Below are 16,557 nucleotides of genomic sequence, written 5' to 3'. Positions count from 1 at the left end.
GCCTGTGATGAAAAACACTGTGACGTTTGTGAGACACGATTTCCCATTCACAAAGCCGTGCTGACTGTCCCTTAGCAGGCCTTGCCTTTCCACACGCTGGTAGGTCCTGTAACTCAGAATCCCCTCCAGTAATTTCCCACCACTGATGTTAGGTTCACTGGCCTGTGGTTCCCTGGCTTGTCCTTGCAGCCCTTCTTAAATAAAGGCACACCCTCCAGACTTCTGGTATCTCACCCCTGGCTAAGGAAGATGCAAATAACTCTGCCAGGGCCCATGCAATTTCTTTCCTATTCTTCCTGCAAGGCCTTGGGACGCAATTGGTCATGCCCTGGAGATTTGTCCACCCTAATATGCTTTAAGACTGGCAGCACCTCCTCTTCTGTAATGACGATATGTCCCAAGACATCACTACTCGTATCCCTTAATTCCTTAGCTTGCATGACCTTCTCTGTGCAAATATAGATGAGAAATATTCATTGAGGTTCTCGTCCCTCTCTTGTGGTTCCACACACAGATGACAGCATTGATGCCTAAAGGGAGCTATTCTCTCCCTAGTTACCCTATATTGGGCTTCCCCTTTTCCTATCTTCAGTCCTGAAGAAAGGTTATGACCCCAAAACGTTGACCTCCTGCTTTTCTCCACGGATGCTGCCTGGCCTGCTGAGTTCCTCCAGCATCATCGTGTTTTTCATCCAGATTCCAGCATCTGCCGTCCTTTGTTTCTCCAATGTTATAGGTGGATGATCGACAGCAGAAGTGACCAGTTCTGATACAAACAGAGGGAATGAGTTACCCAGCATTGAATTTAATGTGGGGTCTGGAAGCCCTTTTCCTCTTATTCACAATTCACTTGCACATCTTCCAATCCACTCACTGCATTGGGTGCTCACAGTGTGGCCTCCTCTACACCGGAGGAACTGAACACAGGTTGGGTCACCGCTCTGTGGGGAACCTGCGTTCAGTCCGCTTAAGTGACCCTGAGCTCGTGGTTACCTGTCACTTTAATTCTCCCTCCCACCCCCACCCCGACCCCCACCTCCTGTACTGTTACAACGAGGCCCGACACCAGCCTGAGGAACAGCACCTCCTCTTCCCTCTGAGCACATTGCAGCCTTCCCCCATCCCCTCCCCTCTCCCCACCCCTCCCCTCCCTTCCCCTCTTACCGCAAGGATCGTTCATCCGTGACTCCCTTGTCAGCTGGTCTCTCCTCACCCATCCCCCTCCCGGCACTTATCCCTGTAACCGCACCAAGTGCTACACCTGCCCCTGCACCTCCTCCCTCACCACCATTCAGGGCCCCAGACAGTCCTTCCAGGTGACGCCGTCCTTCACCTGTGAATCCACCGGTGTCATTTATTGCATCCGGTGCTCCCGGTGCGGCCTCCTCTACACCGGTGAGACCCGACACAGATCGGGGGATCGCTCTGTCGAGAACCTTCACTCCATCCACCGACCAGCCGGGATCTCCCGGTGACCGGCCGTTTTAATCCCACTTCCCACTCCCCCACCCACATGTCTGTCCTCGGCCTCCTCTACTGCCGAGGGGAGGCCAGACGCAGATTAGAGGAAGCGGTGACCACTCCCCTCTGTCCCGTTCTCCCTCATCCCACTGAGCTTCCGATAGTTCACTTCCATTCGATCTCACTTCTGCTTTTGTTCTCTCACTTGTTCAGTTAACGCACAGATTTGCTCTGTTGATGTTTTCGTGTCTCTGTCCCACGGACTGTGTAACCTGTCACAGTTCTCCTTTTCCTTTTTCACTTGCTCATCATCTGATCTTTATGTTTTTCACAGTCCACATCCTGCTGGTCTTGTAACTGAACACGTTCTCTCATTCTTCATTGTGATTGGATGCTGGCGTCCATCCAGTTTTCCCCTTCCCCTCGGGAATTCTCTGGATCTTACCCCATGCACGTTTAATATTATCCAGCAGCCGGACCCCATCAGACTCAGCATTGGTGGGATATTTCGTTCTGATTTCTTCACTAATCTTGACAGCTTGGTACAGCAACTGCTCTGCCTGGGATCGCAAGAAACTGCAGAGTTGTGGACACAGCCCAGTGCATCACAGACACCAGCCTCCCCTCCTTGAACTCTGTCTTTACCTCTCGCTGCCTTGGTGAAGCAGCCAGCTTAATCAGAGACCCCACCCACCCGGGTCATTCTCTCTTCTCCCCTCTCCCATCAGGCAGAAGATACAGGAGCCTGAGGGCACGTACCACCAGGCTCAAGGACAGCTTCTGTCCCATGGTGAAAAGACTATTGAACGGTTCCCTTATACATTGAGATGGACTCTGACCTCACGATCTACCTTATTATGACCTTGCACCTTATTATCTACCTGCAATGCACTTTCCTGCAGATGTGACACTTTACTCTGCATTCTGTATTGTTTTACCCTTGTCCTACCTCAATGCACTGTAATGAATTGACCTGTACGAACCGTATGCAAGACAAGTTTTTCACTGTACCTTGGACAAGTGACAATAATAGACCAATACCAATACCAATAATCTTATCCAGTTGGGATATTTTGTTTAGATAAGAACTCAAACCCTCAGCCATCTATTCACAAGTAACAACTTGTAAGAATAGAGTTAAATTTTCCAGAAGTCATATTTGATTCCTCCTTAGTTTGTGCTAAAGTGTGTGAGACAAGATAGTGTGAGCTGGGAATGTGGGGAATGTTTTGAGAATGTAGCGGAGAGCAGATCCTCAGCCTTGAGAGGAACATGTTATCTGAACAGTGAAAAACATGTTTTTCCACAAAACCTGATGTCTTTAAATTATGTGCCTCGGCCAAAGGTCCCAAGATATATGATGGTGCCACCTGGTTCCGTGGAAAAGTAGCGGGGTAAGGGAAGGTGTACAAATAGGGCTACTTCTCTGTGCAAATCAGAATCTCGGTTCAGGCTGGTGTCCCGACCGGGTGCTGTGAGAGAGTGAGAGAGAGAGAGTGAGAGAGAGAGCGAGAGAGGGAGAGGGAGAGGGAGAGAGAGAAAGAGAACAGAGAGACCGAGAGAGAGAGAGAGAGAGAGAGAGAGAGAGAGAGAGAGAGGAGAGGGAGAGAGTGAGAGACAGCAAGAGACATAGAAAGAAAGCGTGAGACAGTGAGAGAGAGACAGAGTGAGAGATAGAAAGAGAGAGAGAGAGAGAGAGAGAGAGAGAGAGAGAGAGAAGAGGCTCTTGGACCTGGCGTTCCCTCTTGCATCTGTCGTAAATCAGTTCATTGACTGATTGATTGATTCTTTCCCTCTGTACTTTGGTGAAGTGGTTAATGAGTGGATTTTATATAATTCTAATAAAGTCGGTTTTTATAACCTTTAACACGTGTAATGTGCCTCCTTTATTTGCGAATACCTCTTACTGTTGAATCAGGAAAGAACAAGGAATGAATTTTAAAATATTCTTCTTACAAATGAAATGATCTGCATGGATGGCATGCAAATCAAAGTTTTTCACTGCACCTCAGTACGTGTGACAATGATAAACCAACTTAGCAATGATTATTTCAATGCCCTTCCGATGGCAGGGATTGTTGGGATACTGGTTCAGTGCCAGATGTTGGATCATCCCATTAATATGAGAAGTTGTAGGATTGTGCCAATGTGGATAATCATTTTGTCCCTTCATTCCTAGTTTTTGGCAGATTACTCTTCCGATGTCCTGTGAAGTGTTTGCAGTTGTTGTAATGCCCCCTTATTGGAGGTTGTTGTTGTAGTACGCAGCCCACACGAGTCGATGCTGTTGTGTGAAAGCACCGTTGAAGTAAATGCCTGAAGCCCAGTCAGCGCAATTGTTTCTTTAATGACCATCTGTGCCCCGTTGTTGTAAAGTGTGCTGAATTTTGTTGTTGTCATGTCATAGAGCAATATAGCAGGGATACAGGCCCTTCGGCCCAACCAGTCCATGCCGACCACGGTGCCCACCCAGCTAGTCCAAATTTCCTGCATTTGGCCAATATCCCTCTAAGCCCCGCCCCTCCATGTACCTGTCCAAGTGCTTCTTAAATGATGTTGTTGTACCTGCCTCACCCACTCCCTTTGGCAGCTCGTTCCACACACTCACCACCCCCTGCGTGAAAAAGTTGCCCCTCAGGTTCCTTTTAACTTTTTACCCTCTCGCTCTGCCCCCTAGTTTTGGATTCCCCTACATAGAACATACAGCACAGTACAGGCCCTTCAGCCCGCAATGTTGTGCCGACATTTTATCCTGCTCTAAGATCCATCTAACCCTTCCCTCCCACATTGCCCCCCATTTCTCAATCATTCATGTGTCTATCTAAGAGTCTCTTGAATGACCCTAATGTAACTGCCCCCACAACCTCTGCTGGCAGTGCATTCCACAAACCAATCATTCTCTGTGAAAAAAACTTAGCCCTGACATCCCCCCGAGACCTTCCTCTAATCACCTTAAAATGATGTCCCCTCGTGTTAGCCATTGTCGCCCTGGGGAAAAGACTGTTACCGTCCACCTTATCTCTGCCTCTCATAATGTTAAACATTTCTCTAAAGTCGCCCCCCATCCTCCTACGTTCCAAGGAATAAAGACCTAGCCTGGCCAACCCCTCCCTGTAACTCAGGCCCTTGAGTCCTGGCAACATCCTCCTAAATCTATTCCGCACTCTCTCCAGTTGAACCATGTCTTTCCTATAACAGGGTGACCAACACTGTACACAGCGCTCCAAGTGCGGCCTCACCAACGACTTGTACAACTGCAACGTCATGTCCCAGCTCCTGTACTCAGTGCCCTGACTGATGAAGGCCAGCGCACTAAACACCTTTTTCACCACCCTGTCTACCTGTGATGTCGCTTTCAACGAGCTGTGCACTTGTACTCCCAGGTCCCTCTGTTCTATTACACTCCCTGCCATTCACAGTACAAGTCCTGCGCTGGTTTGACTTTACAAAATGCATCACCTTACACTTATCTCCATTGAAGTTGATTTGCCGCTCCTGGGCCCACTTCCCCAACTGATCAGGATCCCCCATGTCCTGTCAAAGCCACGGGCTGCCCTCGGTGTAGACGGGAGGACGGTCTCGGGCATGTCTTTTAACCAATAAAGGGGAGTTCCTTGGTTCCGGGAACAGTTCTGGGCAATTTGGCTCCGCAGTCGCTTCTCCCCCTGCAAACCTCCCCCCCGCCCTCGTGCCACCCTCACTGGTCCCAGCATACCCAGAGACTCAGTGGAAACCGCAGATAAACGGAGGCACAAGAGGTTCTGAAGATGCTGCGGTTTGGAGCAACCCACACACACCGAATGCTGGAGGAACTCAGCGGGTCAGGCAGCATCTGCAGAGGGAGGAGGGTGTTGGTATTGGTTTATTATTGTCATTTGTACCGAGGTACAGTGAAAATTTTTTTCTTGCATCCCGATCGTACAGGTCAATTCATTACACAGTGCAGTTACATTGAGTTAGTACAGAGTGCATTGAGGTCGTACAGGTAAAAACAATAACAGTACAGAGTAAAGTGTCACAGCTACAGAGAAAGTGCAGTGCAACAAGGTGCAAGGTAACAACAAGGTAGATCGTGAGGTCAGAGTCCATCTCATCGTATAAGGGAAATGTTCAATAGTCTTATCACACTGGGGTAGTAGCTGCGATACATCCAGATAGGATGCTTCCTATGGTGAATCGATAAAAGTTGGTGAGAGTCAAAGGGGAAATACCGAATTTGTTTAGCCTCCTGAGGAAGTAGAGGCGCTGGTGAGCTTTCTTGGCCGTGGCAACTACGTGATTTGATCTGGACTGCCTGTTGGTGATGTTCACTCCCAGGAACTTGAAGCTCTCAACCCTCTCGACCTCAGCACCATTGATGTAGACGGTGCATGTGCACCGCCCCCCTTCCTGAAGTCAATGACCAGCTCTTTTGTTTTGTTGACAGTGAGGGAAAGGTTGTTGTCGTGACGTCGAGACCCTGCATCAGGACTGGAAGGGAGATTGCCAGTATACAGAGCTGAGCGAGGGGTGGGGTGGGGAGGGAGAGGAGTGAGGCAGGGGCTGGTAGGTGATAGGTGGAACCCGGTGAGGAGGGGGAAGGTGGGCAGGTGGAAGAAGGTGAAGGGAGGGAGGGGGGTGGGCGGGAGGGACGGAGCAGGGAGACAGCGGCAGGTGGGGAACAGGTCGGAACAGCTCAGGAGGGAATGAAAGTGGAAGGAGGCAGGTGGAGCCGGGGGGAGAGGGGAGACTGAGGGGGAGACAAGAGGCTCGAAGGTGCGAAGTGGGGTCACAAGAGCTGCAGATGCAGGAATCTGAGGAGATGAGGGGTGGTCATTTCCTGTGCTGCTCTCACCCACTCCAGCACCCCCGGACAGGACAGAGACACAGAGTTCCCTCCGTCCTCACCTCTCACCTGACCAGCCTCCCGTCTCCAGCACGTTCCCCTTTGTCACTTCCGCCAACGGCAACGGGATCCCACCACCAGATTCCCCGCCCCACCCCTTTCTGCTTCCTACGGGGACCCTTCTCACCGTGACTCCTTGGTTCACCCACCCCCTCCCTGTGCCCTCCAATGTTAGGAGGAGCAACACTTGTCTCCACAACTCCTCCCTCACCACAACCCAGGGACATACAGTCCTTCCAGCTCAGGCACAGATTCACAGGCTCTTCCTCCAACATTGTCCACTGATTCAGATTCAAATTAGATTATTGTCTCATACACCAGGGTGCAATGAAATTCTTTGGCTAACACGAGGGGACATAATTTTCGGATGATTGGAGGAAGGTACAAGGGGGATGTCAGGGGTAAGCATTTTACACAGAGAGTGGTGGATGCGTGGAACGCACTGCCGGCAGAGGTTGTGCAAGAGATACATTAGGGACATTTAAGAGAATCTTAGATAGACACATGAAGGACAGAGTGAAATGGAGGGCTATGTGGGAGGGAAGTGTTACAGAGATATTAGAGCAGGATAAAATGTTGGCACAACATTGAAGGCCAAAGGGCCTGTACTGTGCTGCAGTGTTCTATGCTCTATGTTCTAGCTGCCTATCACCTCTCCTCACCGGGACCTGCCTAGCACTTGCCAACCCTCCCCCTCACCTCTTTATACCAGCTATCTCCCCTCTTATCTTTCTGTCCAGACTCCTCCAAGGTGGCAGCTCTGACCTACTGATGGTTCACGGGGCCGAAAGAGACTGCAGATGCTGCAACCGAGAGCACAAGTCAACCTGCTGGAGGAACTCAGCAGGTCAGGCAGCTTCTGTGAAGGGAGATGGGGAGCAGATAATTCGGGTTGAGGCCCTTCAGCATGGTAGTGTAACGATTAGCGTATCGCTATTACACCAGTGACCCAGGTTCAATTCCCACCGCTTTCTGTAAGGAGTTTGTATGTTCTCCCCATGTGTCTGCGTGGGTTTCCTCCGGGTGCTCCGGTTTCCTCCCACAGACCAAAGACGTACGGGTTAGGAAGTTGTGGGTGTGCTATGTTGGCGTTGGAAGCGTGGCGACACTTGTGGGCTGTCCCCAGAACACACTACTGTGAGGGTTTCCTCCCACATCCCAAGACGTGTGGGCTGAAACGTTATTAAACTACTGTAAATTGTCCCTAATGTGTGGGTGATTAGTAGAATCTGCTGGTGGTGGGGGTGAAGCAGGGTGTGGTCAATGCAAATGTGGGCAGAATTTTAAAAATGGATTAATGTTGGATCAGAGTAAATGACTGGTTGATAATCAGTGCAGACTCAGTGAGTCAAAGGACCAATTTCTGTGCTGCATCTCTCTATTCCTCTGAATATTCACACTGTGTCAGATGGGAGGAGACTGGTGTGGAGCAGAAACACTGGAAGGCACCAGCTGGGATGAATGGCCTCTCTTTCTACTGTTCATTGTGTGCATTGCAGAGACAGGAAGGGCCTTAGATAAAGTGTGTCAAACAGAACTGCTTTAATTTAATCAGAGATCCAGAACATTGAACTCTAACTCAGTTAAAGAGATTACAAAAGAAAATCAACTGTGCCCAATGACCAGGGTTCAATCCTGGGCGAGATCAGCAGCGTCGACAGAATCCGACCCCCGTGAACACCTGTAACATTTGTGAATTTGCGCTAGATTTCAGTAGCAGTGATGGTTGTATATTGAGCATACAGCATGTTTAATCTTTCTCCTCAGTGTGAACCAGCTGGTGTTTCAGCAGGTGAGATGAGCAAGGGAATCCCATCCTGCACTCAGGACAGCTGAACGGCCTCTGCCCGGTGTAAACTCGCTGGTGTTTCAGCAAACGGGACGACCGAGTGAATCCCTTCCCGCACTCAGAGCAGGTGTACGGTTTCTCCCCGGTGTGAACTCGCTGGTGTGTCAGCAAATGGGACAACAGAGTGACTCCCTTCCCACACTCAGAGTAGGTGAACGGACTCTCCCAGTGTAAATTCGCTGACGTTGTGTTTGAGATTCCCATAAACAAATCCTCTGCCTGCTGTATCCTGTAAAAGAAATTTACAAAAGTCATCAACAGGTACAGGACAGTATTTCAGCTGAGATTTTAGTCTCTGTAGTGAGCTGTTATAATAATGACAAACACAAGCTTGAGGAACAACGTCATCTTCCATCTGGGAACATTGCAGCATCCAGACTGGCATCAAAATCTCTGGTTGTCTTTCCATCTATAATCAGAATGGGCCATTTCTGCCACTTCCCTTTGTTCTACCCGTTGCCTCACTCACCTACTCTGCCACTGAAATTCAATGTGTTCTCTGTCTTTCACTGTTAAAAGGGGTATCAAACCCAAAACATTCCTTCTTTCTGCAGATGGAGACACAAGAGACTGCGGATGCTGGAAATCTGAAGCAATACATAAGGGAGCTGGAGGAACTCAAAGTGGGTCAGGCAGCATCTATGGAGGGAAATGGACAGTCAACATTTTGGGTCGTGGTGGTGTTGGACTTGGCGACTGTATTGGTTTATTATTGTCATGTGAAAAACGCGTCTTGCATACTGATCGTACAGGTCAATTCGTTACACTGTGCAGTTATATTGAGTTAGTACAGAGTGCATTGTTGTAGCTCAGGTAAAAACAATTACAGTACAGAGCAAAGTGTCACAGCTACAGAGAAGGTGTAGTGCAATAAGGTGCAAGCTCACAACAAGTCAGATCGTGAGGTCAGAGTCCATCTCATTGTATAAGAGAACCGTTCAATAGTCTTATCATAGTGGGATAGAAGCTGTCCTTGAGCCTGGTGGTACGTGCCCGCAGGATCATTGAACATGAAGGGTGGACGATTAGACTCACTTGTTGGAGATTGTCATTGTGTGGCAGTTTTGTGGTCAAATGTTATTTGTCACTTAATATTCCAAAATAGAAGTGTTAGATCCCATTCTATATCCAGACAGAATAGAACATGTTCTCAGTAGCAGAAGGAGCCGAGGACATTGAACACAGTTGAGTTGTAAAATAACCATAAGTGACAAGGATTTTTGTTTCTTCAACACAGTGTTAACTGACACATTTTAGCCACATGGGGAAATTACTTTCACAATACATGTTTTTTTATTCACTGGGAGTTGGACTTAGTCCCTTTTTTGACCTCAGTCCCAACTACAGTTGTTACCTACAACGATTTGGACATCAGCAGTGTCTGGAGACCGGTCCCAATCTCAGTTTGCTCATCTGTGTTTCCAGACTGCCTGCACAGCAAAGGCAAAGTGCTTTTTGCAGCAGAATCAATGGCCGCATTTATACCCACAATCCCCAGGGCTCCAGAAACTGTTCCAGCAAAACTGTCATTCACCAGCCGGGGCCTGGAGTCCACCTTGGGCCGGGCCGGGAGAGAAAACAGCAAAATCAAAAAATCTGCAGGTGCCGGAAATCTGAAATAAAAATAGAAAATGCTGGACACGGGTCAGACAGCATCTGTGGGAAGAGAAACAAATCATGTTTCAGCCTGGAAACCCTTTGTCAGAAGCGAGAAAGTGAGAAAAAAAGTTTTAAATTGCAGAAAAGATGGGGAAGGGATAAACATTAACTCTATTTCTCTTTCCACAGATGCTGCCTGACCTGCCGAATTGTCCAGCAGTTTCTGGTTTGACTTCAGATTCTATTTCGCTTTCCACAGAATTTTTAAATTTTAAATTTTTAAAATTATTTAAATTTTTTAAAATTTTATTTACAACGTAGTAACATTCCACCCTCATTCCCCCCTCTCTGCCAAATCCCCCTCCCTCAGTCCTCTCCTCCTCCCTCATTCCCCTTTATTCCACTTCCCTCATTCCCCCCTCCTCCTCCCTCATTCCCCCTGCCCCCTCCCCAATTCCCCACCCCCTCAATCCCCGCTCCAAACCCCATCAATCCTGCACCCCTCGCCCTCTCCCTCCCTCCTCATATTTAACAACAGCACATCCCTTCCTGATGAACTTAACGTATTCTATGCGCGTTTTGAACAGGAGGGAGGTGGATTGTCACCATCCACCCTGACAGCCTCCAGTGCAGCTGAACCTGTGATCACAGTGGAGGACGTAAGATCAGTCTTCCGGAGAGTGAAGACGAGGAAAGCACCTGGCTCAGATGGTGTCCCTGGCCGTGTGCTCAGATCTTGTGCTGATCAGCTGGCAGAAGTATTTGCAGACATATTTAACCTCTCCCTGCTTCAATCTCAGGTTCCCACCTATTTTAAGAAGACCACTATCATCCCGGTACCAAAGAAAAGCAAGGTAACATGCCTCAATGACTACTGACCAGTGGCTCTGACATCCACCATCATGAAGTGCTTTGAGAGGTTGGTCATGGCACGTATCAACTCCAGCCTCCCAGACAACCTGGACCTACTGCAGTTCGCCTATCGACAAAACAGGTCTACAGGGGATGCCATCTCCCTGGCCCTACACTCAGCTCTGGAGCATCTGGACAGTAGACACCTATGTTAGACATTTGTTTATTGACTACAGCTCTGCCTTCAATACAATAATCCCAAGCAAGCTTTCACCAAACTCCGAGACCTAGGACTCAACACTTCCCTCTGTAACTGGATCCTTGACTTTCTAACGAACAGACCGCAATCAGTGAGGATAGGCAGCAATACCTCCGGCACAATTATTCTCAACATTGGTGCCCCACAAGGCTGCATCCTCAGCCCTCTATGCTACTCCCTATACACTCATGACTGTGTGGCCAGATTCTGCTCTAACTCCATCTACAAGTTTGCAGATGATACCACCGTTGTAGGCCGTATATCAAACAGCGATGAGTTGGGAGTACAGGAAGGAGACAGAGAGCTTAGTGGAATGGTGTCATGACAACAACCTTTCCCTCAATGTCATCAAAACAAAAGAGCTGCTCATTGACTTCAGGAAAGATGGCGCTGTACATGCACTTGTCTGCATCAATGGTGCTGAGGTCAAAAGGGTTGAAAGCTTCAAGTTCCTAGGAGTTAAAATCCCCAATAGACTGTCCTGGACAAATCACGTAGACGCCACGGCTAAGAAAGCTCACCAGCGTCTCTACTTCCTCAGGATGCTAAAGAAATTTGGCATGTCCCCTTTGACACTCACCAACTTTTATCGATGCACCATAGAAAGCATCCTATCCGGATGCATCACGGCTTGGTATGGCAACTGCTCTGCCCAGGACCGCAAGAAACTGCAGAGAGTTGTGGACATAGCCCAGTGCATCACGGACACCAGCCACCCCTCCTTGGACTCTTGTCTTTACCTCACTGCCTTGGTGAAGCAGCCAGCATAATCAAAGACCCCACCGGGTCATTCTCTCTCCTCTCCTCTCCCATCGGGCAGAAGATACAGGAGCCTGAGGGCACGTACCACCAGGCTCAAGGACAGCTTCTACCCCACTGCGATAAGACGATTGAACTGTTCCCTTATACATTGAGATGGACTCTGACCTCACGATCTGACTTGTTGTGACCTTGCACCTTATTGCACTGCACTTTCTCTGTAGCTGTGACACTTTACTCTGTACTGTTATTGTTTTTACCTGTACTACCTCAATGCACTCTGTAATAACTCAATGTAACTGCACTGTGTAATGAATTGACCTGTACGAACGGAATGCAAGACAAGTTTTTCACTGTACCTCGGTACAAGTGACAATAATAAACCAATACCAATACCAAAATACCAAGCCGAATGCCCCAACGCAGTGCCGAGAGACATTCACTGTTTGTAAGTGGCTCCTTTTAACAAGATTCACTCAGTTCGGACCTCACAAGCGGACGCAGAGTTGGGAATTTATTTTCGGGGACACATGCGAGTGATTCCGGAGATCGGGGGCGGGTTTAGCTTCACATATTGACGGGTGAAGTGCTTCTGAGGAGTGGAGAGTATGAAAAAGATCGTTTTGTGTGCAGAGTAACGAGGAGATGGCTCCGGGACCAGTGGACACCAGGTTTAAATATTTTTGCAAAATCATCCAAGGCAGTGCCAGCGTTTTGGCGCTGCAAGATCTTCTTTGTTTTGTCTCTGTCTCTCTCTGTCTGTCTCCACCTCTCTCTCCCAATGCTCTCCCGGCTGCCGGATCGAACACCCGACCAGGCGGCGACGCTGTGGCCCTTCCCCCGGCAGAGACATCGCCTTTGCCCCCGCTCCAGCCTCCTCTCCCCGCACGACTGAAAACTCTATTCACCCAGCTCGACTGAAGGCTCCTCCGTTCGGAACCCAGAACCAGCTCCTCCCGCCGCAGAACCGCACCTCCCGTCTGCATTAAAACAGGACAATCCCAGAGCAGGAGGGACAAGCGGCTGAGCACAGCGGGGCGGGCAGCAGCGGTCGCGGCAGAGGGGGAAATCGTGTCGGGCCCTGCGTCAGATTTTGCTCAAGGTCCGGGACCCAGATCTGGGGGGGAGGGAGGAGAGAGGGAAGGAGGAGGGCTGAGGAGAGATACACGGGGAGTGGGGAGGGGGAGGGGAGAAGGAGGAGTGAGAGAGCCGGGACTGCCGCAACATGACGTCCCTGAAGTTTCTGCAGGTCCGCACTGGATCCAAAGCCCCACCTCGGGGCCAAACACCACGGCCCGCGTGTGGATAAACCCCCCGCCCCGGCGCTCCGGTCCTACCTGCCGCCGGGATCCGTGCGTGGGGAAGGTCCCGTCCTTGGGACCACACGCTCCGTGCAAACACAGGGAACTCCACCCGCTGTAATCCGAGGGCGGAACTGACAGCTGGGTGAGAGGCTGGGGGTGGGGGGAAACGCTGAGGGGAGACGCTGGGGGTGGGGGGGGTGGTGAGTCTGGGGGTGGCGGGAGACGGTGGGGGAGGTGCCCTCTGGTTTTAGACTCCCCTACCCTGGGAGGGGGATGGATGGAGACAGACAGTGACCGTCCACCTTATCTACACCCCTTGTGGTTTTATAAACCTCTATAAGGTGCCTCCTCGGCCTCCTTCGCTCCGGGGAAACAGTCCCAGCCTGTCCAGGCTCTCCTTATAACTCAAGCCCTCCGGTCCCGGCGACATCCCCGTGAACCGTGTCCCTGCACATGACACCCTTCCTGCAGAATGGCAACCGGAGCGACACACATGATCCCGGTCCGGTCTCACCAACAGCTTCCGCAGAATCTGGCGTCAACAGCGGAGTTGAAAACGTCACATTGAGTGCAAGGAGACACATCAGGTGCCCGTTCTGTACCCGTGTCTGCGTCCATCGTGTCTGGGCCCTCGATCTGTGGGCAATCCCTCTGGGATCTGGCTCAGAACGAGCCAAGCACAAATTCCTGCTCCCAATCACTCACAGTGACCCGTGGGTGAGAGAGGGATCCTGCCTCAAGGAGCACCGTGTGAGAGAGAGGGGGGAATCAGCCAGCGTTCCTGCTCCCCCTTCACTGCCCAGTGACCCCTGGGGTCAGAGAGGGGGAACCAGCAGGAGCTCTTGCTCCTGAACACTGTCCATTCAGCGGGGGTCGGAGCGAGCAGGTTGGTTTTCAATGCATTCCCGCACAAACAACTTGGTGAGCTGTCCCAGAATAATTCACCCGTCTGCTCTGTGGGTGAATGCGACCTGTGTGTGTGCCGTGTATTTGCATCATTGTGATAGTGGCTCTTTGTTGTCCCAAACACAGGCAAATTAGTTCCTCTGGTGAGGCACAGCTGGAGGTGGGGTTTTCTGCACAGCTGGGATGGGGAGCAGGTACCCTGGCTGATTCCCCCCCCCCCCCCACTCTCTCTTTCACCCCGGGGTCGCTGGGTAGAGATGGGGAGCAGGAACAGTGTTTCCTTCATCACACAGTTATTGTCGGCAGAATGATTTGCGGTGGAGAACGAAGCTATTTAAAGGCGCTGTTCAGGTTGGTTCGCATGGCAGCCGAATTTACCCAAGGGATACCGCGGCCGAGAAAGAGCTCTGGCATTTGCCATTTGCGCGCCACCTTGGACCAGGAAGTTTGGTCGAGTCCGGGGTCCGGCCCACGGTTGGGGTGAGAATCCGTGCGGGCTGCAGGATCACTGCGGGCGGCCACACTGAGCAGTCCCGGCCTTTCCCTCCCCTTCCCCCTCCCGCTCCACACGGGGGACCCAGGAACTTTCCTGCTTGAAATCAAAGCAAACCCAGTGAGTGCGGGAAGCCCTCAGGTGAGGGCAGCGTCTGTGGAAAGAGAAACAGGGAACTTTTCAAGTCCGAGACCCTTCCGTTAGACCTGGGAGAGAGCAAAAGGAACTTGCAGAGAGGTTTTGGGGAGGGGGAGGGATGGGTGGGGGGTGTGGGATTGACGGCTGGTGGGGGAGTGAGGGGTGTGGGGGTGGGTTAGGGAGGGATGTGAGGTAGGGAGGGATGTGGGGGTGGGGGAGGGAGGAATAGATGGGGGTTGGGGTGGGATACATGGTGGAGTGGGAGGGAGGGATGGATGGGGGTTGGGGGTAGGGTAGGATGGGGCTGGTGGAGGGATGGGTGGAGGTGGGGGGCAGGGATTGATGGGGGGTTTGGGGAGGGATAGATGGGCAGTGGGACGGACGGTTGGATGAGGGGTAACAGGAGCATCTCTGATTGGCTTCACTGAGGCAACCCCAACCTCGCTCTATGTTTTATCCACCTTTCTGGTGAATAGACTAACAAAGGCAGTTGGAGACAAGGCAATGTTCACGCTGCGAAATGTGGGCCAGAACTGTTGCCGAGGCCTGTGGTTCCAGCAATAGCTGCAGCATGTGTTTCACAGTTAATGAAATATCTCTTTGTGTTTGATTTCTCTCTCTCTACCTGCTCTCATTCATCTCGATCACTGACAGGTTTGTAAACTAAGGGTGAGGCCAGGGTTGCTGATGCATTCTCAATTGGAAACGTTCTCTTTGTCCTGGTTTTGAAGAGAAATATAAATGCAGCCATTGATTCTGCTGCAGAAAGCACTTTGCCTTTGCTCTGCAGGCAGTCTGGAAACACAGATGGGAAACTGAGATTGGGACCGGTCTCCAGACACTGCTGATGTCCAAATCATCGTAGGTAACAGCTATAGTTTGGACTGAGGTCAAAAAAGAAACTAAAAAAAATGTATTGGTTGGGGGAGGGACGGATGGGGTTGGGGGAGAGATAGATGGGGGAGGGAGGGATAGATGGGGGTACAAAGGAGCATCTCTGATGAAAGTGAAAGACAGAAAACACATTGAATTTCAGTGGCAGAGTAGGTGAGGGAGGCAACGGGTAGGACAAAGGGAAGTGGCAGAAATGGCCCATTCTGATTATAGGTGGAAAGACAACCAGAGATTTTGATGCCAGTCTGGATGCTGCAATGTTCCCAGATGGAAGATGACGTTGTTCCTCAAGCTTGTGTCTGTCATTGTTATAACAGCTCGCTGCAGAGATTAAAATCTCAGCTGAAATACTGTCCTGTACCTATTGATGACTTTTGTAAATTTCTTTTACAGGATCCAACAAGCAGAGGATTTTTTTATGGGAATCTCAAACACAACATCAGCAAATTCACACTGGAGAGAGACCGTTCACCTGCTCCAAGTGTGAGAAGGGATTGACTTGATCATTACAATTGCTGATGCACCAACAAATTCCCAGAGAAGAGGCCGTGTATCTGCATTGAGTGTGGGAAGGGCTTCCTTCAGTCATCCCTCCTACTGACAGAGCGATGAGTTCATACTGGGGAGCGGCCTTTCTCCTGCTCAATGTGTGGTAAGGGATTGGCTCAGTGATCCAGCCTGATGATGCACCAGCGAGTTCATGCCGGGGAAAGGCCATTCTCCTGCTCAGAGGGTGGGAAGGGCTTTGCTCAGTCATCCCATTTGCTGACACACCAGCGAGTTCACACTGGGGAGAGGCCGTTCTGCTGCTCAACGTGTGTGAAAGGATTCACTCAGTTATCCAACCTGATGACACACCAGCGAGTTCACACTGGGGAGAGGCTGTTCTCCTGCTCCGAGTGCGGGAAGGGATTCACTCGGTTGTCCCATTTGCTGACGCACCAGGGAGTTCACACTGGGGAGAAGCCGTTCACCTGCTGCGAGTGTGGGAAGGGATTCACTCAGTTAAACAACCTGATAACGCACCAGAGAGTTCTCATCGGGGAGAGGCCGTTCTCCTGCTCAACGTGTGGGAAGGGATTCACTCGATCCTCCAGTTTGCTGGCACACCAGCGAGTTCACACCGGGGAGAGGCCCTTTGCCTTCCCTACATGTGGG

At 50.6% G+C, this 16,557-nt stretch overlaps 3 protein-coding genes and 2 pseudogenes across 7 annotated transcripts in view; 2 read left to right on the top strand and 3 right to left on the bottom strand.

Moving 5' to 3' along the window:
• Positions 1-12,712, bottom strand: part of LOC127576581 (zinc finger protein 239-like) — a 55,313-nt pseudogene extending 42,601 nt beyond the window's left edge.
• LOC127576545 (zinc finger protein 239-like) overlaps positions 1-16,557 on the top strand; it is a 257,965-nt gene that overhangs the window by 198,553 nt on the left and 42,855 nt on the right. The window contains exon 1 of one of the 4 annotated variants that reach the window (XM_052027076.1): positions 12,317-12,335. The exons of 1 other annotated variant lie outside the window; for it this stretch is intronic. The gene's annotated coding sequence lies outside the window, so the exon portion shown is untranslated. Of the gene's footprint in view, positions 1-12,316; positions 12,336-12,657; positions 12,767-16,557 lie in introns of those variants that run through there. 2 more of the 4 variants (XM_052027075.1, XM_052027073.1) reach the window with 2 other exon arrangements.
• The window catches only part of LOC127576544 (zinc finger protein 585A-like), a 59,331-nt gene that overhangs the window by 20,821 nt on the left and 21,953 nt on the right, over positions 1-16,557 (bottom strand). The gene's annotated exons all lie outside the window — the stretch shown is intronic.
• Positions 7,899-13,498, bottom strand: LOC127576606 (zinc finger protein 664-like). 2 transcript variants are annotated; one of them, XM_052027189.1, is made up of 2 exons: positions 13,002-13,498; positions 7,899-8,424 (listed from the first exon to the last, which is right to left on the bottom strand). In XM_052027189.1, the coding sequence occupies exon 2, from the start codon at positions 8,397-8,399 to the stop codon at positions 8,097-8,099; it is 303 nt and encodes a 100-aa protein (XP_051883149.1). In that variant the 5' UTR covers positions 8,400-8,424; positions 13,002-13,498; the 3' UTR covers positions 7,899-8,096. The 2 variants fall into 2 exon arrangements, with proteins under 2 accessions (XP_051883149.1, XP_051883148.1); XM_052027188.1 differs by having other exon boundaries at positions 13,301-13,498.
• LOC127576570 (zinc finger protein 229-like) overlaps positions 14,189-16,557 on the top strand; it is a 60,797-nt pseudogene continuing 58,428 nt past the window's right edge.

The sequence above is a fragment of the Pristis pectinata genome, chromosome 12 (genome assembly GCF_009764475.1).
Source record: "Pristis pectinata isolate sPriPec2 chromosome 12, sPriPec2.1.pri, whole genome shotgun sequence".
NCBI lineage: Eukaryota > Metazoa > Chordata > Chondrichthyes > Rhinopristiformes > Pristidae > Pristis > Pristis pectinata.
Note: the sequence above shows the minus strand (reverse complement) of the source record. Positions and strands in the feature narration are given on the sequence as shown.